Raw genomic sequence first — 26,357 nt, forward strand, 5'->3', positions numbered from 1 at the left:
AGAGGATGTTCTGTTCATACATGGTTTCATATCTTCATCAGCGTTTTGGACGGAGACGGTATTTCCAAGCCTGTCAGCGTCCTCCTCGACTCATAGACTCTTCGCCGTGGATCTTCTAGGATTCGGTAAGAGTCCAAAGCCAGCTGATTCACTCTACACGTTGAGAGAACACGTAGAGATGATCGAGAAATCTGTCTTACACAAACACAATGTAAAGTCTTTACATATCGTGGCTCACTCTTTGGGATGCATTTTGGCGCTTAGCCTCGCCGCTAGACACGGCGGCTTAGTCAAGTCACTTACCCTCCTTGCTCCGGTGAGTTAATTACTTTACGCACATTATGGACCTGTCTTTATTGGTTTCTATGCATGCAGAACATAAATTTTGCATGATAAATTACTATTAAAAGTTAATAATAACAACAGGTTCCTAATCGTCATTATATTATGAATATTATGTTGGTCAGTCATTTTAGCTGGAATAATTGAACAAGTTAAGGAAAAATACAACTTTATTGGTTTTGTCACACATATGAATAAGAGATGTGACGTATAGGACTAATAGAATACGTGTAAATGTGTATTTGTGGGCAGCCGTACTATCCAGTACCGGCGGGAGAGGCGAAGCCGAGGCAGTACGTGATGAAGAAAGTGGCACCGAGGAAGGTTTGGCCGCCTATAGCTTTAGGAGCGTCGATGGCTTGTTGGTACGAACACGTTAGTCGTACCATTTGTCTCCTTATCTGCAAACACCACCGTCTTTGGCAGTTCCTTGCAAATCTCATCACCCGTAATAACAGGTTTTAATTTACTTTTTATCAACTATTTTCTTTGTTTTCATTTAATTTTATTAATCCACCCAACCAAATTCGAATCGATTAATATCAGGAGAGGAATTCACATTCCTTAAAAAATGTAATAAAATTCAGATCCAAAAACTTAAAATCCAACGGAAGTAAAACAGTTTCCCATACTTAACTAGCTAGTACACAAAGTCACAACCCGCAGCGGCAATCGTTAATAATACATGAGGGTAAAATGTTGGTTGTTTTTTTGTCAGGTTGTTTGGAATATTTTTGGAAATTTAGTGATGTCAAAAATTAGGTTTAGTCTCTCTCTATATATATTTGTTTTTAGCATGTAAATGTCATATTTAATTGAAAGGAAACAATTGATGGTTGATGTGGCTAGTTAGTATACCAAACCACCTCCAAATGGACTAAATCCACTAACAAATTTAATTCGTAGCCGCATCTGGTCGCTGGCTAGTAAGTGTCTACTTAGTTTACGATTATTAATTCAACTTATTCATCAAATTAATTTACAGATATAGTACAACTCTACGTGGTGTTAGCTTAATCATCAAGTTACATCAGATAACCAGATATAGAAAGCCACGGGTTTTTGACATACCATCAGTATACCTTCTTTCATTGGAGGAAAGCTTTAAAACAAACGGTGTCTTAGGCAACCTACTTTAGACTCTATAGTATGCTATGCTAAATTTAAAAATTCCAACCTTAAGTACTTATGGCTATGTGTACTTGGAGCAATGGAAATTGATTCTACTTTTGAAATGTCTAGGTTGGTTGATCGGCATATTTCAGTGACAAGAATGTATAGATTTTACGACTCTGTTTTGTAGTTTCTACGTTTTAGGAATATAAATGGTTAGAACTTAGAAGTAATGCTCTTGTCCTACCAATACAACCAACCATTGGAAATTAAATTAATAAAAAATAGAATATAATTCATCCAATCAAATTATGCGTTCGACTCCAAAACCAAAAACCATGAATTCTTTAATTAAAAAAACAAAAATAACTATAATAAATGCGCAAGTTTGATTAGTGTCATTGGTTATTAGCGCAGCACCCATATACTTGAGACAGTAGATCTCTTTTGATAATAGTCCAAAAACTTTTTTGGTTTTTTTTTGTGCAAAGTCCAAAACCAATAACTATAATATATTGATATATAACTACATTTTGATTTATCATATATTGTACTAATAGTTAATTTTCTCTATCTAGGACTGTAAACTTTTTAATAGAAGGTTTCATGTGTCACACGCACAACGCAGCGTGGCACACTCTACACAACATTTTATGTGGGACAGGAAGCAAACTCGATACGTATCTAGACATCGTTCGAGATAAACTAAAGTGCAACGTGGCCATCTTCCACGGAGGTGACGACGAACTCATCCCTGTCGAGTGTAGCTACAACGTTAAACAGCGGATTCCTCGGGCGCGAGTTAAGGTTCTTGAGCACAAAGATCACATCACCATGGTCGTTGGCAGACAAGATGAGTTTGCCAGAGAGCTCCAAGAGATTTGGAAGACTTCTTCTAGCTAAAACTATGTTTGATGAAAATTTGTGGTAGATTAATTAATATCAATTGTTCTATGTGTAATGGTTGGTAAAAATATTTTCAAGAGCATTATAAATTAAGGAAATCCTTATGTACTATGAGAAAATCCAGGAAAGGAGTATTAAAATAATAATTTTCGAATCTAATTTATTCATTTATCATATATGCTTTTATTTTTTGGTTTCTAAGAAGGCATACTGTATGTGGTGAACCAAAGCAAAAAAAATAGAAGGTATACGTTTGACTCCTAATTCTGCTATTGCATCCTCTTACTGGTCCCCAAACAGGGCCGCCCTGCTTACCCAATAACATAAATAATCCGCATATCAAACTTTTTTTTGTCAACTGATGTTATTGATAAAGCTTTAAAAGATATAAGGTGGAATACAACATAAACCGGTGGAAAACAAGATATCTCCGGAATCTAAAGCCCAAAAAAGAGAAATTAAGCCGCCGAACAAAAGAGAAATTCCCAGAAATTAAAAAAGAAACCAATAATTAAACTTACTAAGTAGAGAATTTAGATTCTAGAAGAAAGCGAACCCTTAAACTAAAGACATAAGCAACAAAGCTAAACCCTTAAACAAATACTAATCTTAGGAAGCAAGACAAACTCTTCTCTTGAACCACATGCAAGTGAGAAATACTAAGGAAGCCCACGGCCAATCTGAAGCTAACGTCAACCTCCTCCTATCCTCAAGAGAGCTGATCTCTCATAACCAGAACCAAATACTTCATAATCCGACAAGCAAGACCCGAACACACTTCCGAATATGACGATGACGACACCGCGTCCAAAATCATCTGTGTATAAGCATTTCAAAACGCCATCAGATCTACACAAATCTGCAAAGCCAAGACAAGGAGTGAAGCATAACTTCTCACTAAAACTGAGCTTCAACAAGCACAATGATAGAGCGAGAAAGCTATCAACCACAGCGAACAAACCATGAGAAGAGCCAACTGCAAACCAAGAAGACTAGCACGTCTTCTAATATAACGAAGCCAAAGCTTAGAAAGGGAACAAGCCTTATGGGAATCAAAGGCTGGAAGAGAGGACCAAGGGTGAGAGGCAAGATAAAGGCTGGGCGGACATAACGCAATCACAGTCAAATAAACACAAACGGCAATCAAACGATGAGAAGCACAAGAACGGAACCGAAGGAAGGGAAGGGTCAAGAAGACATTTTATTCTTCGAGTCGCACCGTGGTACTACAAGCTCCGGAATTACTAATATCAACTTGCAACCACTAAACCCAACATAATTGGCCGCTCCAACCGCAACCACAAAGCCCAAGGTCGCAACTCTAACCAAACCACAAAACTCCTCAATCTAGATCCAAAATTCATCCACACCTACGAGACTACCACCAACAGAAGAGAGGAAACTTACCATGAAGAGTAAAGGCCACAAAAGTTAGGGAAACCAACCGAGCAAATAATCCGCATATCAAACTATTCGGTAGTTTTTCCAATATGTTCACAAAAAAAAAAAAAAATCTGATTTGAGCGTCATAAATTTCTTACAATACCCACATGGACAATGACATAACATAAATTCACTATAAAAGTTGATTATATGTCATTTTCAACTATTTACAGATTTCTAATCTCAAAACTTCTTCTTAAGTGTTAAAAAGTTTTTTTTTCTTTTTTGTTGACAACTTATATTTCCTTATATGTAATTTTGTTTTCAATGGTATATTTATTATGCCTGCCAATTAGCCGATGATTCCTAAAAGTGGGTCATATTGGTTGAACAAATTAACCAACAATATTAATGGGTGTCTTGGACCCATCCAACCATATTATTCCGTCAGTACTTTAAAGCTCCACGTAAATGTATTATGCATATCCATATAATATATCAACTCAATTAGGGCTGGGAAAAAGAACCAATAACCAAAAAACCGACTGAACCGAATCCAGAAAACCAAACGAAGCCAAACGAAACCAAACCGAAATTCCTCAAATAATCGAATGGTTAGTAAAATTCTATATCCAAACTAACCTAAACTGAACCGAATCGAACCAATAACTAAACACTTAACCGAAATATCCAAAAACTTAAAAGATACAAAATATTATATACTTAATATTATGTAAAACTTTAAAATAAACTTAAAAAATTAATTATTTCTTGTTTCAAAACAGTATTTAAATAATCAATATATTTAAAATGTTATTATTTTGAATTACAAAGTTAAATACTATTTTGTAAAATTGAATCAATATTATCCCTCTTTTTGTATTTTTGTATTTTTGGTTAATTTCAGTTATATTTAATTAGTTTTGGTTATATTAGGTTTATTTGGTTAATTTCAATATAATTTATGATAGTTATGGTTACCTATTTAACTAACTGAACCGAACCGAAACAAAACCAAAAGAACCGAAATTTCTAAATATCCAAATAGTTATTATATTACTAAATTAAAAATAACTGAAACCGAATACAGCCGAACTAAAACCAAACGGTTAACCAACGTCCATGCCTAATTACTCAATGGTGGATGAAAATATGAGAAAAGCGCCCTCCTTTATTAATTAACTAGTGATGGACCCGCACGTACGTGCGGAGTTTATTTTGATATTTAAAAAAAAATTGTTTCAAACAATATTTTTTTAATTAAGTTTTTGGTAATGGTATGATTATTATAGATTGTTTTTTAGTTTGTTATACTGATATTAATGGGTCAATAGGTAAAAATGAAACGACAAAAACAATTGGTATTTTTTAGGCTTGGATATAAAAACTGTACCCGAATATCCAACCCAAAATCCGATCCGAAAACCAGGTTCAGATTAGGTACGGATTTACCTATAGAATTCTATTGGGTTCTATTTTCCAAATACATGTAGGTTTAGATTAGGATAAGATAATACCCGACATCCGTTCGGGTACCCATCAAACCTGAAAATATAAATATATCTAAAATTATTTATAATATTTAGTATTAATATAATTCATTATCCAAAATTATAATTATAATTTTGACTACAATTAGTTTTATACCTAAATATCAAAAATAATCAAAATATCTAAAAAAAAATTGTTAAATAAGCTAAAATTTAGCTAATTTTATTTAAATTAAATTAATATGAAAGATTATTTTTTGCATACCCGATAGTTCAGATACTAATCAGGTTATGAAATTTGTAATCCAAACCGATCCAAACCTGGTAGTATCCAAATTGAACCGAACCTATATATATAAAAAAATATTAAATGGATTATATTTTTCTAAACCCGCTAACCCGAAACAGATATGTTAATACCCGAACCTGAACGGGTGAATGTCTATCTTCACCGAAGGAAATCGACACTACTAAAGTTAGATGATTCACCCGATTAAAGTTCCATCAAATTTGATGTCTCCGATATCATCCTTGCCGTCTCCGCTTTCAGTTCCGCCTGAGAAAACAACTGTTTTTTAATCGATCTCATCCAGTGGATCTCTTCCTTGGTACTTTTTCTTTTCCTTCATTCTTCTCATTTCTACCCGCGATCCCTATTTCTTATGAATCTCTAGATCTTCTGAGCTTAATCCTATGACCACCATAGGTAAGTCTAATCACCTCTCTTTCATATTGGTATTATTTTCCGACGAAATCGAATCAGATTCAAGTCGATATGCTTTGTTTTTTTTTTTTTTCCTTTGCTCCATGTTCATATTATTCCGTATGTTTTAGATTTGAGTCTTTACTCATACTAAATTAAACCAAAAGCTTAATTAATTAGGTACAATAAGTTGTGTTTTTTTTTTTTTAATAAGTAGCAGCCCCAATTGGGTTTTGACGTTATTTACCAGATCCCATCATCATTTTATGTATTCCATATTGAATCCCTCGATCTGAGCTGTCTCTTCAATCTTTATATGATTTCTTTGTTGCCGCTCCTTTGTGTTTTTCATTAATTGTTTGTTCAGTTTTGCAGAAGAGAGAAACAAAAAAGAATGGAAAGCAATCAAGCATTGTTATGGGATGTGAGATTAACGCACATCCATTGTTAATTAGATTGATGCAGTCTTATCATCGGTTCTCTATGTGTTTCCATTTATTGGATCTCTTAAGTTCTCCGTTGGAGAGAAAGCAAGGTATGTATGTGTTTGATTGTCTTCGAATAATCTCTAGTGCAATTTCGATTCACATACATAAGTTATCTGATATATGTATCTCTTTTATTTTGCATGTGTTTCCAAGTTTATGAGAGCAATCAAAGATAATATTGACATATATATATATATATATATAACACAGTTTCGTAGCGAAACTTGATTCAAACCATTATTTCAGGTTCCATTGCTTTTCAGTTTAGATTTTATTTATTTATTCAAACCATTATTTCAGGTTCCATTGTTTCCAATTTCGCCAGTCTGGATGAAGTTCTGAAACATCATTGACCTGAGTCATGTGAGATGAAACAGGAGAAAATGTAAGTTCATTGGAACCTATGGAAAAGATTTTCAAAAGTTTTAAATAAAATAGTAACACTTACTGCAGTATCAGCCAATACCATCTCTAGTGTCTCTCCAGTGTGTGTGAGTGAAACCATCCATGGCAGCCATTTCTTCTATTAAGGTGAATCTCTGAGCTATTATTTTAGGTTTCATTTGCTTGGTTGTTTATGCCGTCACTTTGGTTTTTATAGATGTTTAGGATATGAGTAGTTGTGATTGTGAAGAGGATGATTAGGGATTGATTCAAGATTTTATGGAATCAATTTTAAATTTTCAGTTAATTTTTTTATTTTATTTTTGGTTTCAAATGATATTGTAGAGGATGATTAGGGATTGCATTAAAATTGATTACGATTTTAATTGATTTTATTGGACTCGCTGATTTTTTGGAGATTAGATGACGAACAGAAATGGTATGTTTTCTTTGGAATGCTGTTTTTTCGCAGATTGAATGACAAACAGAATTATATGGAAGATCTTTAATATGATGCTATTTTAATTTGCTCTCAGGTTTGGAAAGAAGAAAGTGTTTGGATACTCATGTAACGTATCTAAGATCCGAACAAACTAAACTCCAAACACATCGGGTCCGCGTGCTTCTACTCAAGCAGATTACTTCTTTGCCCTCAAAATTTTTTTCCTTTGTTCTTTGCTTTTTTATTTCATAGGGGCATTGTATGGTATATTGGTTTTATTGTTTTTTTTATTTTTAAGTGTGTTTCCAATTAATAGTATAGATAAATGATATATTAATTATTCCACAAACAATAGTTCAAAACTCTACAGTTTCAGACTTTCAGTTCAAGGATATATAGACTACTGTAGACTTTATAAATTCGATTAGTACTGTTTTCACATGATTTATATCTTGGACATATGGTACGCTTTCATTAAATAATTTGCTCGTTAAGTGAATATGTAGTGTATTTCCATGTTAATGTGATTCTACTCATACAAATATATTTGTTGCGAGATTTTATTTGATATAATTTCTTTCTAGTCCAAATACAAGTGAAAATCTCCAAGTACATACTTCATCGTAAATAAAAAATATTAGATTTGAAATTATTTATTTTATCAATCGCTTTCAATTATAAAATAAAGTCCACTGCATCACAAATCAAATTTTTCTTCACAGTATAACTATTAAAATGTACAGAAATATATTTAAAAATAATTAAAGACATATATATAAATATATATCAATAACGTTTTAAGAAAAAAATCAACACTCCCAGAAAATGTATTACTCCATCCGTTTCATAATATAGGATGTTTGGAGAAATATTTTTGTTTCATAATATAAGATGTTTCCAATTTTCTATGCAAATTTTAGATTAATTTCATATTTTATATTATGCAGTCTTGTTTATGATTGGTTAAACTTTTTAAAAGCAACCATTTCTTAATATATGTATTTTATCTAAAATATCTTATATTTTAAAACGGAGAGAGTATATTATAATTTTAATAGTAATGGCATAGAGCAACCTTACCAGATATATAAAAATAAAACAAAAAGAGCAACCCAAAATGTAATAATCATACGAGTACGACGAACTACTTAATTATTAGATGAGTTGTTTACTTTTTGGGATTCTCCAAGTAAAAGTTACGTTTCTCTTCCTCGTCCATGAATGCAGTAACGTGAAAAGACTTGCCGATTCCCATAGGAGTCTTGAAGTAAATCTTCTTGCTCTTTGGCTCCTCCATACTCATCTCCACGATCGGTACCCACATAAACATCTGCTTACTCTTCACTCCTATATATATAACACACACACAAATTCATATACATGAGCTATACATCCATATATACTATGTAGCTATAGGTATATCAAAGATGGTACCTGTCATCTTCTTCATACAAGACTTGTCGACATAGGCAGTGACCTCGAGACCGTAGGAAACGCGAGTGTTGGTGGCTTCGAAGAAATGCTCATAAGGAGAGTTTTGCTTCATCCACACGTAACCAGTGGCTCTAACTCTTCCACACTCGACAAGATTCTTCAAAGGCATCACTCCTTTCGGAAACCCTAGCTCCTCCAGAAGCTCCAATGATTGCTTGTAACATTCCTCCGCTCCATACACGATCTCAGCCCCTGCTCTCTCTCCTCCGACAACGACGACTCCTTCGCTCGCCATTTAGTTACGAGATATAGAATTAAACAAAAAACCTAAAAGTAATATTTTCTTCAAAATATGTAGAGGAATATATATAATGTTTGTGCTCAGGATTTTGGAAGATATATAAATTTAAACGAAATAAAAAGGAGAGAAGAAGAGATAGAATATTTTAGAAGATGGGGCTGGTGGTTGAGCGGTGGGTTGTGTGATTCATTTATTTTGTTTGCCTAATTCACTCTCTTGTTACTTTCGTGTGGTTTTTTGTTTGGTTACCTAATTCCCCATATATATTCTCAGTTTGGTCAAAGCAAATAAATATTATTATTTATGAAAAGTCAAAATACATCTTGACTTACTTAATATTGTGGCATTTTATTACTAAAAATGCTTATTGGAATTAATAGACACTTTATTGACTAGAAAATGTCTTAGCAAAATCTTAGCCTATTCATAATTTTTAATCGAAAATCTAGTGTTATTTATTTTAAAATACTTCAATAGTCAATGATTTCTTACCTAAGGCAATACAAACGAAACAATTGTACAGGGTTTATTTGGTAACCAGATGTGAAACTATTTGTTTCTGAAATAGCTGATTTTACTTAATTTTGTTAAGGGGGAGGTATTGGTTTAGGATTTAGAAAGAAATTTAATGACTTTAAAAGTTAGGTAAAATATGTTGTTATTCAATCAAGATTTTTAAAAACTTTTTAAAAATTTGGTGTTATTGGTTGTGGATTTGTAAAAAGTTATCTAAAATCTTGATAAATCTAGTGTTATTGGATTAAGAATTTTATAAAGTCATTAAAAGTTTTATGTTATTCAAGTAAAACAAAAGAATCTTGGATTATTAATGAATTCAAATTTTATGTTATTGGTTTAGGATTTTATATCATTTTCTTCATAACAAAAGTCATGAAAACTCTTTCATCAAATAGAAAGATTTTACAAGATTAGAAAAAACAAATCATCAAGATTTTAAAAAACTTTCTAAACAATCTCTTAGAATCCTTCATTTTTAACTTTCAATTTTCTATGATTCTAACAATCAGCAAGAACATAAAGTCATTAAATTTCTTTCTAAATCCTAAACCAATACCTCACCCTAAGTTTAAATGTAGGGATTCTTATGGATTTTGCCATTTCTTCACTCAAATATTATGAATGTGCCATTTTTACTTAAATTTTATAGATTTGCCATTTTTTTTTTTCAAAATGTGTGTTTTTGTAATTTTTTTTTCTAAAATACATACATCATGTCAAATACTAAACTCTAAAAAAAAATGGAACCAAGAAAACCCAAACATAATGTGTTAAATTGTGTTTTTAAATCTAAAAAAAATGGCAAATCTAAAATTTTTAAATGAAATGGCAAAAACTATAAATATCATTGGAAAAAGTCACTATCTAGTAATTAACTCTTAAGTATATGGGACAAGACTCCAAGCCCATAACTGTTTCAGATAATCAATAGAAGATAACCGGATCTATAAGTGTGCTGAGAACCGGAAATAGAACAAATCAAGATGTGTTAACAAATTATACCAAAAAAAAAAAAAAGCAGAGCACGAAGTAGTACAATATCATGAAACAACGATTCCATATACTGTAAGAAAAAGAGATGTTCTTGATCGTAACTCATAAGTTCTTCTTGTTATTCTAAGAATAGGATGATTATAATAATCTAATTACTCTAACTTCATAAGTCTTTTTTTCTCTTCTTTGACTGATCGATCTTATGAAGCTAAGAACTTCATACATATCGGAGGCTTTACTCCGGCGAGTGCAAGCACAGCCGCAGGTAAAGTCCAAAGCCCTTCGCCACAGATTAGTCCTGAAGCCACCGCCGGAACCATAACCTCTGCTTTCTTCCGATTCATCTTCTCCCATACAAACACAACCAAAGTCCCAACACACATGTCGATCGCGAAATAAGCTCCGACCAGAAACGGAACCGCCATCGCCGTCGGAAGCGGCATGAACCTCCCAATCTTCGCCGGAGTAAGATCTCTGACAACGTTGACCAAAACGGCAAACCCGAAAAACCCGTAACACATTTGGAGACAGTGAAGAGGCAGAGCAGAGAAGCCTTGCACTCCAAGAATCGCCATATTTCTGTAAATCAAAGCGTAAGGAGCCTTGAATTCGCCGTTAGGGTTTCCAACGTCGAAGGCTTTGTAGAACAGAAAGAAACTTAGCGGCGTCACGATGCATCCAACGACCGTCCCGATCATTTGGCTAACAAACATAGCCTTAGGTGACGTCATCGTGTAATGAGCCGTCTTGAAATCTTGCATCAAAATACAAGACACCGAAACAACTGATTTGATCAGTCCACAACCGGCTAGTCCAGCTACAACTCCATTCTCTCTTCCCGTCACAGCCGCGATAACGAAAAGACCGATTTTGCCGTAGTTATAAGCCATGTTGATGTCTGTAAGTCCAGCTCCATAAGCGTTACAGAACGCTAGAGAAGGCGCGAAAATGTAAGCTACAATAACGTAATACCATTTGAGCTGAGGAAATATCAGAGGAACCACTACGGTTGAGACCGTAGCGAAGGTAAGATATCCGGCAACTCCGATCCACATCGGGATTTTATCTCTGAGGAAATTCTCATCTTCCTTGAGGTCTTTCCGTGGTTTCTTGTGACCCACGTCATCAAGATCATTAGTTTTGTTCTTCAGTCTTGCGTTGATACTGACAATAGTGACAAAGAGAATCTTAACGAATGTGTAGAGACCGTCGCCAAGGATTAGAGCTACGGATAAGAAGACTTTGTAGCCGTATATGCTCTTCATGTTGTGTTCGTCGAGATTCTCAGGGAACCAAGAGCCTTTAAGTTTATCAAGAAGAGGCCACATTAAGCCATAAGAGAGGATAGCTCCTAAAAGCAAAGAAAGGTTAACCAAATGTGAACAGATCATTCCTGCTCCTACAAATGTCATGCTGAAATCGAAGAAGAACCTGCGAGAAAAAGGATTTGAGTTATCATATGACTCAAGAACTCTAAAATGTTCATGTCTTTTTATTGTATAATTGATGCTTACGTTTGTTTCCAAGCTTTCAAGCCAAAGGTTGGGAATTGTGAAAAGCCACAACCTTCAATACCAGAGAAAAACCACTGGAAGAAACCCCACAAAAAGCTAAATGAGAAGTATTTCATAAAACCACGCACTTGTTTCCTGCAAATCGATTCCAATCAAAGATTAGGAAACTTAAGTAACAAATATATCACTTTTTGTAAAATTGGTTAATTAACTTACTTGGACTGTTCATCTCCTTGTGTGTGGAAACCATTAATGAGAACAGCAGTAGCTAAGCCACTCGGATATGTTAACTTAAGATCAATGACCATAACCTTTCGCAGAGGGATTAAGACGAAAAGACCGATGAAACAGACAACAAATAGATAAGCAGTCATCCAACCAACCCCTGGTTCTTTTACACTTTTTTCAGAGTTACCTTCCAAGTTCACACCAGACAACACATATGTCTTATGATTTAACCCCAGAAGATATGAAGCAAACCCACCTGAAAAGGGAAACAGAATAATCAAATATTTTTAATCAAAATTTCACAACTCTAGTTTTATATCATATACATCCCAAAAAGCAAAAGCAACATCAACCCTTTTGTTGTGACTCAACTAACCCAAAAGATTTCATAAAAGTTAAACTATTTTAATATGATGGAACTGCTTTTGTAGATCCTTCCACTGAATCTTTGCTTGTTTCACAAGAAAAAGAAACTATAAAGGAAAAAATAAAAGCAGTTATATGTTCTTAACCTCCGACAGCAATGCCGTAACAAGCAACAGCAGATGTCTGAATCATTGTGTTCTCTTGTCTTGTGAACGGCTTGGCGACAAATCCTGATTTCTTGAGAATCTTAGTCCATGTCTGGACAAAGACAAAAGCCAGTAAAGCTGCAGAACTGTTGAGATTTGGAACAATCCCTGTCGTGAGATTTAGCTTCTGAGCTATCACACTGAACACAACACCGATCACTATGCTCACTAACACTCCTCTCACCGTTATCTGCTTCGTCCACGGTTCGGTCGTCCTCCCAGACATCTCTTCCTCTGTTTCATGTTCTTCTTCTTGTAGTGACAGTCCATTGTTGTCTTCTTCCTCTTCTCTCTTGATGTTCTTTCTCTGCTCTATTTCCATTATTGAAACTGAAGATAAAAAGATTAGAGCTTAGCAAATAAAAAATCTTTGGGAGTTATATTTGATACTTATAAAAACAACCAGGATTTGTAGGAATATGAAACTCTGCTTTTTAACCTGAGTGAACAAAAAATACTTTTTAATTTTTTTGGGGTTTGGAAGAGAGAATATAAGGAAAGCTAAAGAACACATTGTCTCTACCCTCTTAGGTGCGCATGTTCGACACGCGCATTGTCCCCACGTAGACGAATCCGTCAAAACACAAACGCCAACGTAGTAATTAAACGCAAATTCTGTGAACGAAAAAGGTAAAATAAAGGAGTTGGGAGAAAATTTGGTACACAAGTCAAGTGGCCAAGTAGATTGTCGTTAGCATCTTGTTCTAAAAGGACATTTAATGATATTTCACCAAGTTTTTTTTTTGTAAGAATCTTTGAATTATTATTACAGCCAAATGAAATAATTGAGTGGTTCGTGTGGGTGCAATGATTTAAAATGTCCTTTTTTGATCAAGGGGTTTGAAAACAAACTTGTCTCCGGCAATCACATCGTCGTAATTAATAAATGTCTCGCACAGCATTACGTGTAAAATTTCCACTCCTCCTTAAATTTGATGATACCTATTTTTTTTCAAATTAAACCATTATTGTTAGTTTTGACTTTTGAGTATAAACTTTCGAAACTGGCCTAGGTTTTACGTCCATGTGAAAAGCCACTTAGATATCCAGCATTGAATCAGTTCAATAAGTTATAAAATCGATCGCTAGTGGATGACAGAACAAAATTGTAAGTTTGAGTGTGGTAACAATGGGGAAATAACTAATTTAACATATTATTGTTCCCCAGTTTGTTTGACTCAAATTTATAATTTAAAAAACCTCTCCGCGTTTGGATAACGAGCTTATATACGAGTACTATGTAGTATGTACCTTAAATATAGCTAGTTCAAAAAATAACTTTATATGGAATTATAATTTAGGATAATCCATGAGAACAGACACTTTGAATCAATTTATAAGGAAAAAAACTCAAAATATCTTCATCATTATTTATTCAGATGTTAATTTTTTTTCTTAATTAAGAATGGATGTCTTACACTTTGTAGAAATATTTTATATAAATAATGTACACATGCCAATAACCTTAAAAACATATTCGAAATTTGATATTTGTCTAAGAGGATTATAACAAATTATGATCAGGACATGAATATCCAAAACCCATAATTGCAGAATAAATTGAAAAGGAAATGTATATAGATGCCATAATCGTGTATAGATGTGAATATGGTAAAAGTAGTGAGATTCTAAACGAGTGTGGCTCAATGGACCGTAAGACCGATACTTCCACATGTCGAGACAAAGACAATGCACTTTTTTCTTTTCTTCGTTTCTCTTTCTACGCAATCCTTCATCTCAATTATTCTACGAATTAAATCCATTTTATATAACTCCACAGTATGTAGGAAGAGATCCAGCTTTGAGACTGTGGAATTTTCTTTTGTTTTCTTTTTAACTACTAATTAGCAATAACGAAGCTGATGTAGTGATGTTATATATAGATCTAAATAATAGCGATGTTGGAGAAAATGTTACATCTCTAAATAATTATTTGAAGAAATGTGGAGCAACAATGTAAACGAAATCAAATCAAACGTGGAAAAAACACATCCGAGAGAAAGAAGATATAGATTAAAAAAAATAAACAACCAGCGGCGGATCTAGGCATGTGTCCCATACTCATTTTCTTAATTCTTGTGCTGTCGGTAAAAATGATGTTTGCATCCGCCACTGTCAACAACTTAGGACAATTGACAGTTTGACACAAACATATAACTTATGAAGTGTTGTCTAAAGCTTGTGGCTTTTGAGCATGTGGGTTAAGTTTCATGAAAATTCTATCAAAATCGATTAGTAATGAGTTGACTATTTCTCTTTTATAGTATATGGGAATAGTTGTTAGGCTTGATCACATCTTTTATATGAAGTTCCTAACATATCATATGTCATTACTAAAAACGATAAACTAACTCACAAAATAAACTTAGTGATTTAAATCTAATAGTGGGTACAAAGCTGAAACCAAAAACACTTTAAACTTTTTAACTAACATGTTGCTTTCTAATATGACAGAAAATGCGTGTATTACATAGGGATTAGGCCTACTAGGGATTAGATTCGCCCACTTATTATCTAAAATGGAGAAGACAAAAACAAAACACATTAATTTCAAAAATATAAATAGAGTGGGGATATTGATAGGTGGATAGAGACGAAAGAAGAAAAAATGAATACTACTCCTTGACACCATTCATTTGAGAAAGAATCTCATTCACTCTTAAAGTCACAGCTTATCCTCCTACATCCCTACTGTGCTATACATTGACCCCAAACTATGACAACGACTTACTTTTTTTTAACCTTTTGCCAAAACTCTTAACTCTTTTTCTCATCTAACTTAAGCGTTTGCGTCCAAACCGCTTATACCGACAGCGTTTTATGAACGAGTACTAAAAACATTCTTTTCAAGGATACTATTATTCTTTAGTTTCATTGTCATGTTACCCTAAGCTTTTGGTTTTACCTAAGTTTTTGTTTTGGTTGGAATGTTAGTTATTTTTTAGAAACTAGTTGCGGGAAAAACAATAGCGGACTGACCACGTTCTTACTTACATGCCCATGTTACCCAAAGTTAATTTATCATTATCACATGCGTCTAGTAGCAATTATATATATGTATTTGATTTGTAGTCCGTATCTGAAACCTATAAAGACAAACTACGAACTATCTACGTGGTTAATTTATTGTTAAAGAAACTCAGTTTGCAGTGCCCATATCAGATGGTGACAGTAGTCAAACTCTACAAAAATCAAAATTATAAAACTGAATGTCTTAAATCTACATCATGAATCTACAGGTTTGCATATCCCTTTGTGGGCACAGTGCCGGTCCTGTTATATTTGTGGCCAAATACAAAATCCAAATTTGAGGCCTTTATACAAAAAATAATACCACATTGCCAAAAAAAAAATTTCCCAACATAAAATCCAACATAAAACAGAGAATGAGAGAAACGACAGCTTATTTAAACTTCTTCTTGAAGATACTCCTTGTTGCTTTCCGTTCTGCAAAGTCATTCATCAACTTCTCATAATCAAGGTGTTTGATCATGTCTTTTTCAATCGATAACATAGCCAAACCATTCAACCTATCTTGTGACATTGTTGATCTTAAGTAAGACTTGATCAACTTTAGCTTTGAAAAGCTTCGCTCTGCAGAGGCCACTGAAACCGGGATTGTAAGCATAATTCTATAAGCAATCCATGTATTTGGATAACAGTCTTTCAACCTTCTCAAAAATTCTAATACCTCAGCAGTCCTTTTGACATTTTCTGGTAGAACTTCTCGAAAGACCTTGATTTCAAAGAATAAATCAATCCCATCAATATCTGAACGTTCTCCATGCTTAAGAGAAGCTTCAAGATTGATACATGATTCCTTTAAGCTATCATCAGTTGCTGAATTGAGTTTTCTCAGATCAAACAAGAAACCAAACGTTTTCTCATACTCTTGAAATTGGTCTAACCTTGTTTGAAGAGAAACTAGAGCTTGATCCATGATTTTGATGAAATACTCGATTCTAAACTTCCCCTCTTCGCTCAGAACCACACTTTCATCATCAACTTGTCTTGGCTCTTCATCAAAATGGGTTTTCTTTTTAATAGGGCGCTTCCTTTTAACATGAAAGATGGGTTCGATATCCATCTCAACAGCAATTTTTGTGGCTTCAACTTTTGCTGCTTCAAAACCCGTTTCTCTATACTTTTGAAAAAAAGAGACTAACCCTTTTAGTTGTGTAATCTCTGCATCAATATCTATATCTTCACTTTGCAAAGTCTTGCTCACAGTATTCACGGCAGCCAAAATATCATACCATATAACAATACTAAACAAAAACTCAAATCCTCCAATTCCGTGAGTTTCACTTATCGCAAGACACTCAGCCTCACTCCGAGTTTTAGGATCTTCTGTGTTTTCAACCAAGAAAAACAGAGCATCACGGATTTCAGGAGCTTGAAAACGTATAGCTTTAACGCTCTCAAGATGACTTTCCCAACGAGTATCTGATAAGGGTTTAAGTGTAGGACCTCCTACCATTTTCTTGTATATATCCCACCTAGTAGTAGAAGGCGAGAACAATGTATATAAACGTTGGATGATCCCAAAAAAATCAATCGCTTTAGTAGATGACTTAGCCATATCACAAAGTGCCAAATTCAGATTATGACAACCACATGGCGTATAAAATGCTCTTGGATTCACATCAAGCATTCTTTTTTGTACTCCTTTATGCTTCCCCTTCATATTTGAGCCATTGTCGTAGCCTTGTCCTCGGACATCATCAATGTCCAAGTTAAGATCAGCCAATGTATCACAAAGTAGATCAAACAACCCTTTTCCTGATTTATCACCAACCTCCAAAAAGTGAATGAAATATTCTGATACCTGAGCTAAATCCATAGAAACATCCACACATCGAATGATAAGAGACATTTGCTCTTTGTGACTAATATCGGGAGTACAATCCAGAATAACTGAAAAATATTTTGCCTCTTGAATCTTCTTAATGATCATAAGCTTCATCTCTGATCCCAACATTGCTATCAATTCATTCTGAATTTTGTGACTGAGATAATGGTATTGAGTTTTCTTCTCTTTGATACGTCTGATGTGCTCCCTGATCACTGGATCAAAAACTCCAAACATTTCAATAAAGCTAAGAAAATTCCCATTGTTGTTCTCACCAATCTTATCATTGCTTCCACGGAAAGCTATATTGCATTTAGCCAAAGTCTTCACTAGTGCAAATAATCTCAATAAAACTTCTCGCCAATGATTTTTCTCTTTCTTGATTTCTTCTTGGACAGACTTATCAATTGTTATATCCTTTTTCAATCTCAACTCCAATTCCATCCATTGGCTCATGCACACAAGGTGACCATGACTACGTTCATGTTGACCAAGCCTTCCTGCAACATTGTTCCAATCCATGAATCCTGTTTTTGCCAATTGAGAAGTATCCTTTTCCCCTGCAAACAGCTTGCAACAGAAACAATAGATTTTCTCTGACTTTTTTGAATAGATTAGCCAACGTCTATCTTGTTTATCACCGTTCTTCATTGGCCTTTTGTAGAGTTTATGAGAAAAATGTCTACCATTGACATTTTTGGGAAACTTATAATCCTCATACGGTCGTGCTAGAGGACCTTTTCCAACCAATAAATCTCTCAACATTTGATCAATTTTTCCCCAATTTGCAGGATCCAAAGAATCCTCGTTGAAAGGCACACTATCTCCATGATTACCAACAACATCCTCATCATCTTTCTCAACCCTATTATTATTTGCTTCTTGCTCTTCACTATGGATTCTAACCTCATTAAGTTCTCCTTGCTTAGAAGTTTCACAATGTTCATCAGCTGTTATGTCACTGTGAGATTTTGGTTTTTTCAAATACCTGAACATAGAATTGGCTAGAGATTTTGTTAATTCTTCTTCTCTTTTCTTCTTTCTTTTCTTTGCAGCTCCATCCTCAAATCTCGATTTCATCTCTCTGAAATTGAAAATATATTAAAATATGAGTCTGTGAATCTGTGAATTTAAGAATATTACACAACGAATTGCAAAAAAACAAAAAAGTTACGAAACTTAACTGTAAATGTGTAAGAACTCTCAAATCAAACAACAATTTTGGAAGTTTTTTATATTAAATCAATCGTTATCATTCAGCCATTTACGGTTGTATCTGAAAATCAATTAATCTAGTAGAAAAACTAATACCAAATCAAAGCTTGTCCTCTACGACTCTACTCCAAACGCTCTCTAGTTTTCTCTCGAAGATTCAAGATTGTACTTCAGTACTTGTAAACATATATTGGTTTCCAGCTGTTGGTCTTTATCTAGATCTCTAACAGGCCTTCTTAAGCTTTACAAAAAAAAAAAACAATTTGGGCTTTTATTTTGAGGCCACATACAAATGTATCATAAGTATGTGTCAAGGGCCGGGCCTGTGTGGGCATACTGTATTCTTAAATTTTGTAAACAAATCGAAACGTATCATCTACTGGACAATGTATGGAAACAGATCTCATAACGTATAAGCCCGGCCCATTAAGGATTTATTATAATTTAACTTTACTTGTTAAAAAGCAATATTGCTTTTATGGCGCAAGAAAAAAAAAACAGAAGTGTGAGAGTTGAACAGAGAACCCAAAACCAGCGGCTGAAGATCATGTGGGACCTTAATTATTTTTAAAAATCATGTCTAATCATTATCTCACCGCCAGAAAAATATCTCTCAAGAAACAAACAAAGAGAAAAGATTCACGTACATCAATCAGTACATGTATGAAATTATGTAACTAAAAATATATATATTATAGCATTATATTTGTTCGCTTTACCAGCTATATATATATATATATATATATATATTTGGTTATAAATCGTTGTAAAAATGGAGTAATCTTGTAAACTATGGTCAATAATCAAATACGATTTCAATCAAATCTTCGTATAATTGTGATATTTAATTGTTTATAAGTTCGATTGTAATATGATTCTCTCCTATAAACAAAAACCGAAGGGAAAGGACAAGGGAAGTACCGGAAGAAGACAAGTTGTGAGAGTAGAAGACAAAAAAAAAAGCAAAGACTGCTGCACACAATTGTGCAACTCAAGAAGCGAGAAACCACGTTACTACTTCATGCGCTCGCTGTTGGTATTTTATTTTAGACATATGCAAATATCATGCAACCCTACAGTTTTATATTGCATTTTGACCAGACCAAAGAAGAATAAAAAAATAAAAAAACAATTTAAGAAAATTTCCACGTGAGCAGCTAAACCGCGTGCCACACCCACCCCTAGAATTCAAACAAAACAAAACAGAAGATTTGATTGAAAATTTCCACGTGAGCAGCTAAACCACACCCACACCCATCGCTCACTCTAGCCACCCTTCTCTCTTCCCTCTTAAAATAAAAGGCCGATATCCTTTCACAAGTTTTATTAGCTCAGACGACACTAAACAGTAAAACGAAAGAGTCAGAGAGAAATGTGTAGATCGACGAGTTTCGAGCGTTATGTTGAGAAAGAGAGCTTAAAGGTTAAAGCTTTCTACGTCCGCTTCACTGGTTTACCCACCACCCAACAATCTTTACCCGACTCTCTCACTCTCCTCTACCCACCTCGAATCAACGAAGCTGCTTTCGAGCTCGACGGCTCCAAGATCCGACCCGATTCCCCTGCTTTCGTTACCCTCCACAGGGTCGTCAAAGGAGGAGACGTTATCTACGGGTCTAGGGAACGTGTTCGTGTCTGGGATGGGATCCGTTTCGAGGTTTACATGAGCGATGAGAGGGTCGTCAAAGGTATTTTCAGAAAAGACGAAGGAGAGAACTGGAAGCTAGAGTGCGAGTGCGAGATGGAGGAGGATGGAACAGCGGAGGTTGTTGTTGCGGCTGAGGGACACGTTGCGACGGCGACTATGGCGAGGAAACATAGACGGAGGAGGAAGCAGAGGATGGGGTTCGAGTGTTTGGAGGAGATCCCGGAGGAGAGAGGGGAAGGGAGGGAATCTGACGGCGGCGTGTGTTTTTGCACGTGTAGCGACGGAGAGGGAGAGTGGGAGGAGGTGGAGTGGACGGCTGAGATGGAGTCTGAGACGGAGGGGATGGGATGGGCCGTTGATTTGGGGATTTGGGTTATGTGTTTGGGTGTGGGATATTTGGTCTCTAAAGCCTCTACCAAAACCTTGACAAGTCGAAGAAGAAGAAGAACAAGAACGTTCTTCTAGTTTCTTTCTTGTGTAATCATATATCAATTTAACGTAATTGTACAATAACGTTCGAACATAATGTAAAAACCCATGATTTTGTTTACAAGAGTCTGAGAATTCTTTTTTATTTGAAGTTAGAGCAATGAACCTTAGTTAGAACTGAATCCACTTAACTTGAAAACCTAAGGCAGAATCAAAAGAATTTTTTTAAGAATTTGATGAATAATACAATACAATATGTCAATCAAGTTGCATTTACAAATTACAATACACAAAGGGTCCAACGCTTTTTCTTACTAGTAAAATATGATACACACCAAACCAAAGAAAACAAAAATTGATCAAAACGTGGGAAAAATATATTCAAAGTAAATTATAAGGGGTTGCGACCCCAAAGGAACTTTCTTCCTTTTTATTCTCTGTATTCGTTTCTGTTGTCTGTCTTTAACTATTAGTTTACATCAGACGCAGATTCTTGTTTTCTTCGTCATCGTCTGAAACCTACACGGAACCAAACTGGAGAAATCGATATGCTCTTTGTGTCACTGTCTCTAAGCTCTTGTCTGCTTTTTACTGTTACAACCATAAGAGACTTCACTCTTTCCCCTACAGGTTCTGTGCAGTTTAGTGTTTCCAGTGTCGCTTTCCTTTCTTGTTACACTTGTTCGCGACCCGTGAATGCTTTCAGCTTCTGTTGCAGCTGTACACAGACATAAAATGAAAGAATTGCTTGATGGCATGGAACACAACAAGAGGATTATTGAGTTAAAACTAGTTGAAAATGTGTTTAACTTACTTGGTTGTATTTTGATTTCTCTATATCGAGTTCCTCTGTTAAGTCGTCCAGCCTGAAAATTTTGGCAGTTAAAGCTTGCAGCAAGATGCACTTAGAAATACTAGACTAGATCATTCTCTAGAAACCAAAAGCTTTGCTTGAAGAAGAGGACTAACCTAGCACAGAGGTCAGAGATACTGCTAAGTAGTAACCTCTCCCTCTCACAAGCCGCAGGTTCAACCTGTAATCCAAGGAAGTGGTGGAGTAGATGAGGTAACATAGTCACATTAGCTAAACAGCTGAGAGCAATATCTTTGATGAATCTTTTGAGAACATCTATGAAAAATCAACTTACGTTTCCATTACTGTCTGAGCGAGGCAAAGGTGGTAACTTTCCAGAATGAGAACCTATAAGAATTATGAAGGTACTGTTACTGAATAGACTTCATCATTAATTCTAACGTCATAGTAGATTGAAGTATAATTGTCTACCTTCTGTTGGCTCCGCGGGTTGTATACTATTCAGTAAATTCATAATAAGATCCTGCATCGAAATAGCTCAATTGCGGAAGTTAACATCCTGCTAATTAATTTATAAGAGATAAGTCTTATGTCTTGTTGGATGTTTTCCTCACTTGTTGTATTGAGTTTTGCTGAAATAGATGTTGAAGTTGCGGCATGATGAGTGTGGAAGACGTCGGATGGCTACTTAACTCCTTGATGGTCTGAGGCTGAACTGTAGGCTGCAGGATGGAAAACAATACTAAGACTACGATACAAAATTCCCGTAGTAAAATAAAAAACCACTAATGAATGACTTGGAGGACCCTTTATATGGTGTGGGCAAACTGACCATTTTGGGCTCAAGCATCCAGTTACCCACACTTGCAGATTTTCTGAGTGGGGACACCTGGAAAATTAGTGTATAATTTATCAGGTAAACACTGTTAGGTTAGGAGAATCATCAGTCTACACTAATAAGCAAAGCCTAGAAACCAACCTGTGGAGATCGACGAGGTACTATACTTGTTGGAACATCCTAGAGTATATTGTATGGTTAGTTACCGTCAAAGACTAGGATAACATATAGTAGACAATTAAATACCAAGTTACCAACCTTTGCAAGATCTACATTTCCTGATGTTACTGAGAATCGTCCTTTCTGAACCAGATTAGCCTTTGACTTATCATCCAGAGAATCACGGAATCCTATTCAAGATGGAACTAACACTCTTTAACTCAACTGCAAGAGAAGTAATAAAACCACTAAGCGGCACGAAGATTGCCAATGTCACTTTCTCACCTCCTGAGTATTTGATGGGAGCTGACAAACTGTTTGCAGAAGCACGGGTTGGAAGATTTAAAGGACCACTAAAGCTAGGTGCTCTTCGGACTGTTGGTGCCGTCTGCTGTTCACTCTCGGATCTAGCAGACGAAAATTACAAGTTGGATTGTTTGAAAGTTTCTTTATAAAGAACAATCAGATATGAAATGTAGTCTCAAACAACAATTAGCAAATGTCAAACCTTTCATAGATGTGACCTTTCTCTGAAGCCGAGTGGCTTAATACGGTCCTGCTTGTAAGTGGTCCACTCTGGCTTTGGCGTCTTACTGGCTTAACCTTGGCCTCGGGAATGTCATGCTCTGAATTTGGTGACATTCGTTCTAAAGAAGATGCAGTTGTAATGAAAGTGAATTTCTCTTCGCAGTATGGTTCATCCACCTCAGTATTGGAAGCTTTTTCCTTTCCGTTCATGTTTTCACATGGTTGCAGCCTATCAAATACTTGCTCTCTGTCATTCACCTGCAGACGTTTTCTAAGATATATTCAGACCACCATACATTGATACTAAAAAGGTGAATTTTCATAGATACCTACGTCTGGTTTTTATCTACAGATTACTTGCCTTATTAAACTGTGCACAGAATATTTCTTCATCTTCCTTACTCTCAGCTAGATCATCGTCATCAATTAGCTTGAACACAAACAAACAATATAAGAACAAGGATTAGGTGATGGAACCAGTGAACAGAAACTACTGATAGTGCAATCACAGATCGCTTGCGAAAATTAAATTACCAAAGATGCTTGTGTTTTCAAGTCTCTGACGTCAAAATTCCAAGCGCTCACTCCTCTTTGATATTCGCTCTGACATCAAAAATATTGTTTTATATCCACTCTACCATTCGACTCATAAAGTATTTAGGTAAAACTGTTCAAACTAAGGGGTTTGTCACCTTTGATATAGCTTCCTCGTCAGCAGTGGCCATTCTTTTTAATGCAAGCTGTTGAGCATCCTTCGCCTGTCATGCAACAACCCGCTTAATAACGTAGGAAAATGAAAATTTCGACTAAAAAGCTGAAACAAAAAAAGAACAAGGCTAACCTGAAGAGATTTTACACGTGACCAAAGAGGTGGTAATTCGGAAAATAGCGTTTTCACAGAAAGCTCTGGAGGCTTCGTGTGTTTGAAACAGGAGTGCTTTAGCAATTTTTCAGCAGTTGGCCTTTTTGTTTGATCTTTCACCAAACACATTGCAACCATTTCTTTAAAAGACTGGGCACAACTGAAAGTCCTCTAATTAGTTTAGTAAAAATATAAATTGCAAGCGAAAAACAGAACCTTAGAAAATCCAACAATACTAGAACAACATAAAGAATACACCTAGAAAGAACACGAGTACCTTAGAAAATTTCTTATCACGATCATAATCAAGGCCAGGAGGTGCGTTTTGAATAGTCATTAGGAGCACCTGAAACCAGGAGAAAAAAAGAATCAGAACCATTTTAATAGATGCAAATATAGACATAAGCCGAAAAGGAGATATTAAACACCTTCATGGGGGGATATTTTGAGAATGGTGCATGACCATGGGCCAATTCAAGCGCTGTTATACCAAATGACCAGATATCAGCCCTGTTAAGGAATGACAGAAGAACAACCAACCAATAAGCTATTATTGATTTTCTTTGTTTTACAGTATAAACAGTATTTGCTATGCATCACCAAGCAAAATATGTTTACATTTCGATTAGAGGCAAACTAGTTTGACAATTTGTCTACACATGCATACCAAAGTGAGCTACTTTCTATATTAGACATGAAAGCAAGCAGAAAATTTAAGTGATTTATCAATCAATGGACTTAAAGTATAAACTCACTTGGAATTGTATCCATTTCCCTGCTGCAAGACTTCTGGTGCCATCCTACAAACATAAACAAGAGTTTAAATGGAAAAGACATTGAATATAGCGTGATGGTAAAGTGAAAAAAGAAAGAAGCACGATAACCGACCAGCAAGGAGTACCAACAAATGTGTTCCTTGCACGCTGCCTATCACCGTTATCAAACAAGCAAGCAGAAACGCCAAAATCGCCAAGCTTAATCTCCCCATTGTCATCAAGAAGTATGTTCCCAGCCTAGGATGAAAGAAAAGAAAAATCAAAATATGAAATACATTATATGGATGGCTAGATATAAAGAAAGTCCAGTGAGCTGATATAAAGTTTGACTTTTACAAACCAACCTTAACATCACGATGGATGTGGCCTTGTTTATGAAGATAATCAAGAGCTTTAAGCGTTTCTTTGAGTACACAACATATAGCAGACTCTTCAAATCCGTCAGAATAGGCAGTCTTCATAAGATGCAAACACGAACCTTGTGCCATGAACTGCATAACGACCCAAAGACTGTGGTCGACAGAAAATGAACAAAAAGACTTTATAACGTTGGGATGGTCTATCAAACTCATCGTCTGAGATTCCCTCCTTATATCATCCTAACACAACCAAAAACACATTCATTAATTCATAGAGAAAGAGATCTAAGAAAAAGGAAAAACAAACATGAGACGCTACAGGACAGATCTGATCACGCTCTCATCACAAATACAAATTGGGAAAATCATAACTAAACTAGCTTGAGAATATAGTTGAATACTAAGTTCCTCATCTAAAGATTAATAAGATGATTCAAAAACTCTACAAAACAGAACAATTAGTCTTAGTACCCTCCAAGCTTTACCGCTGCCACTATGTACGAAGCAGCATAAACTTAGCAACTTCCACATGATCTCGAAATCTACACCTAAAAGGCAGAGAATCATGAAACTAACCAGATTGATCTAATACAAAAAAAGCAATTAAAAAAACGAACCAGATTGGAATTGCATCGATCGAGATCCAAACACTTGATAGCGACGACTTCATTAGTAGGGAGATAGATCGCCCGATAAACAACAGCGCTAGCTCCATGTCCTACTTCTTCCAATAACTTATAGTCTTTAGGATTCAAAGAGTAACCTCTCTGCTGCTTCCCACTACCACTACCACCACCACGCCCACGACTACTACCTCCTCCCACCATCTTCTTCCGTCGCTTTAAAACCGCCCTGAATACCACCAAATCAATTCAAAAAAATAAATAAACACCAGTATAATTCGCCTTGAGAATCAAACTGAATTATACACAAAAAAAAAAAATCTGGAACGAGAGAGAGAGAGAGAGAGAGACTAGGTAGTAAAATTACTCGAGAACAAGTCGAAACCCCATTGAAATTGAATACTAATTCTTTCTCTAATTTCTTATTAGTATAAAAAAAATC

At 35.2% G+C, this 26,357-nt stretch overlaps 6 protein-coding genes and 1 long non-coding RNA gene across 15 annotated transcripts in view; 3 read left to right on the top strand and 4 right to left on the bottom strand.

Annotated features, from left to right (window-relative positions):
• LOC104722584 (probable lysophospholipase BODYGUARD 2) overlaps positions 1–2,507 on the top strand; it is a 5,226-nt gene extending 2,719 nt beyond the window's left edge. Inside the window, exons 4-6 of the mRNA XM_010440778.2 lie at positions 21–316; positions 595–800; positions 2,034–2,507. Of these exons, the coding sequence (XP_010439080.1) occupies positions 21–316; positions 595–800; positions 2,034–2,358 (827 nt within the window). The 3' untranslated portion in view covers positions 2,359–2,507. The remainder of the gene's footprint in view (positions 1–20; positions 317–594; positions 801–2,033) is intronic.
• LOC104722585 lies at positions 5,625–7,807 on the top strand. 5 transcript variants are annotated; one of them, XR_757218.2, is made up of 5 exons: positions 5,628–5,940; positions 6,305–6,472; positions 6,726–6,956; positions 7,233–7,248; positions 7,346–7,645. It is a non-coding gene; the product is annotated as an uncharacterized LOC104722585 (long non-coding RNA). The 5 variants fall into 5 exon arrangements; XR_757216.2 differs by having other exon boundaries at positions 5,625–5,940; positions 6,726–7,248; positions 7,346–7,807; XR_757217.2 differs by lacking the exon at positions 7,346–7,645 and having other exon boundaries at positions 7,155–7,339.
• On the bottom strand, positions 8,318–9,205 carry LOC104722586. Its single transcript, XM_010440780.2, has 2 exons — positions 8,686–9,205; positions 8,318–8,598 (listed from the first exon to the last, which is right to left on the bottom strand). The coding sequence occupies exons 1-2, from the start codon at positions 8,978–8,980 to the stop codon at positions 8,420–8,422; spliced, it is 474 nt and encodes a 157-aa protein (XP_010439082.1). The 5' UTR covers positions 8,981–9,205; the 3' UTR covers positions 8,318–8,419.
• Positions 10,434–13,408, bottom strand: LOC104722587 (metal-nicotianamine transporter YSL1). The gene is made up of 5 exons (XM_010440781.2): positions 13,336–13,408; positions 12,753–13,142; positions 12,229–12,496; positions 12,013–12,147; positions 10,434–11,929 (listed from the first exon to the last, which is right to left on the bottom strand). Exons 2-5 carry the CDS (start codon positions 13,132–13,134, stop codon positions 10,699–10,701), a joined length of 2,016 nt encoding a protein of 671 aa, XP_010439083.1. The 5' UTR covers positions 13,135–13,142; positions 13,336–13,408; the 3' UTR covers positions 10,434–10,698.
• Positions 16,216–18,744, bottom strand: LOC104727780 (zinc finger MYM-type protein 1). Its single transcript, XM_010446853.1, has one exon. It carries the CDS (start codon positions 18,742–18,744, stop codon positions 16,216–16,218), a length of 2,529 nt encoding a protein of 842 aa, XP_010445155.1.
• LOC104722589 lies at positions 20,170–21,101 on the top strand. The gene has a single exon (XM_010440782.2). The coding sequence runs from the start codon at positions 20,252–20,254 to the stop codon at positions 20,990–20,992; it is 741 nt and encodes a 246-aa protein (XP_010439084.1). The 5' UTR covers positions 20,170–20,251; the 3' UTR covers positions 20,993–21,101.
• Positions 21,213–26,357, bottom strand: LOC104722590 (serine/threonine-protein kinase BLUS1-like). Of its 5 annotated transcripts, none has more exons than XM_010440783.1 (22): positions 26,283–26,357; positions 25,910–26,144; positions 25,278–25,532; positions 25,046–25,170; positions 24,913–24,957; positions 24,586–24,667; positions 24,435–24,503; positions 24,137–24,307; positions 23,988–24,053; positions 23,830–23,898; positions 23,657–23,725; positions 23,276–23,553; positions 23,053–23,174; positions 22,867–22,958; positions 22,750–22,788; positions 22,603–22,659; positions 22,385–22,492; positions 22,242–22,293; positions 22,105–22,157; positions 21,926–21,990; positions 21,771–21,822; positions 21,213–21,674 (listed from the first exon to the last, which is right to left on the bottom strand). In XM_010440783.1, exons 1-22 carry the CDS (start codon positions 26,303–26,305, stop codon positions 21,630–21,632), a joined length of 2,172 nt encoding a protein of 723 aa, XP_010439085.1. In that variant the 5' UTR covers positions 26,306–26,357; the 3' UTR covers positions 21,213–21,629. The 5 variants fall into 5 exon arrangements, with proteins under 5 accessions (XP_010439085.1, XP_010439086.1, XP_010439090.1 ...); XM_010440784.2 differs by having other exon boundaries at positions 26,267–26,357; XM_010440788.2 differs by lacking the exon at positions 26,283–26,357 and adding an exon at positions 25,764–25,840 and having other exon boundaries at positions 25,910–26,017.

Source organism: Camelina sativa, chromosome 11, assembly GCF_000633955.1.
Source record: "Camelina sativa cultivar DH55 chromosome 11, Cs, whole genome shotgun sequence".
NCBI lineage: Eukaryota > Viridiplantae > Streptophyta > Magnoliopsida > Brassicales > Brassicaceae > Camelina > Camelina sativa.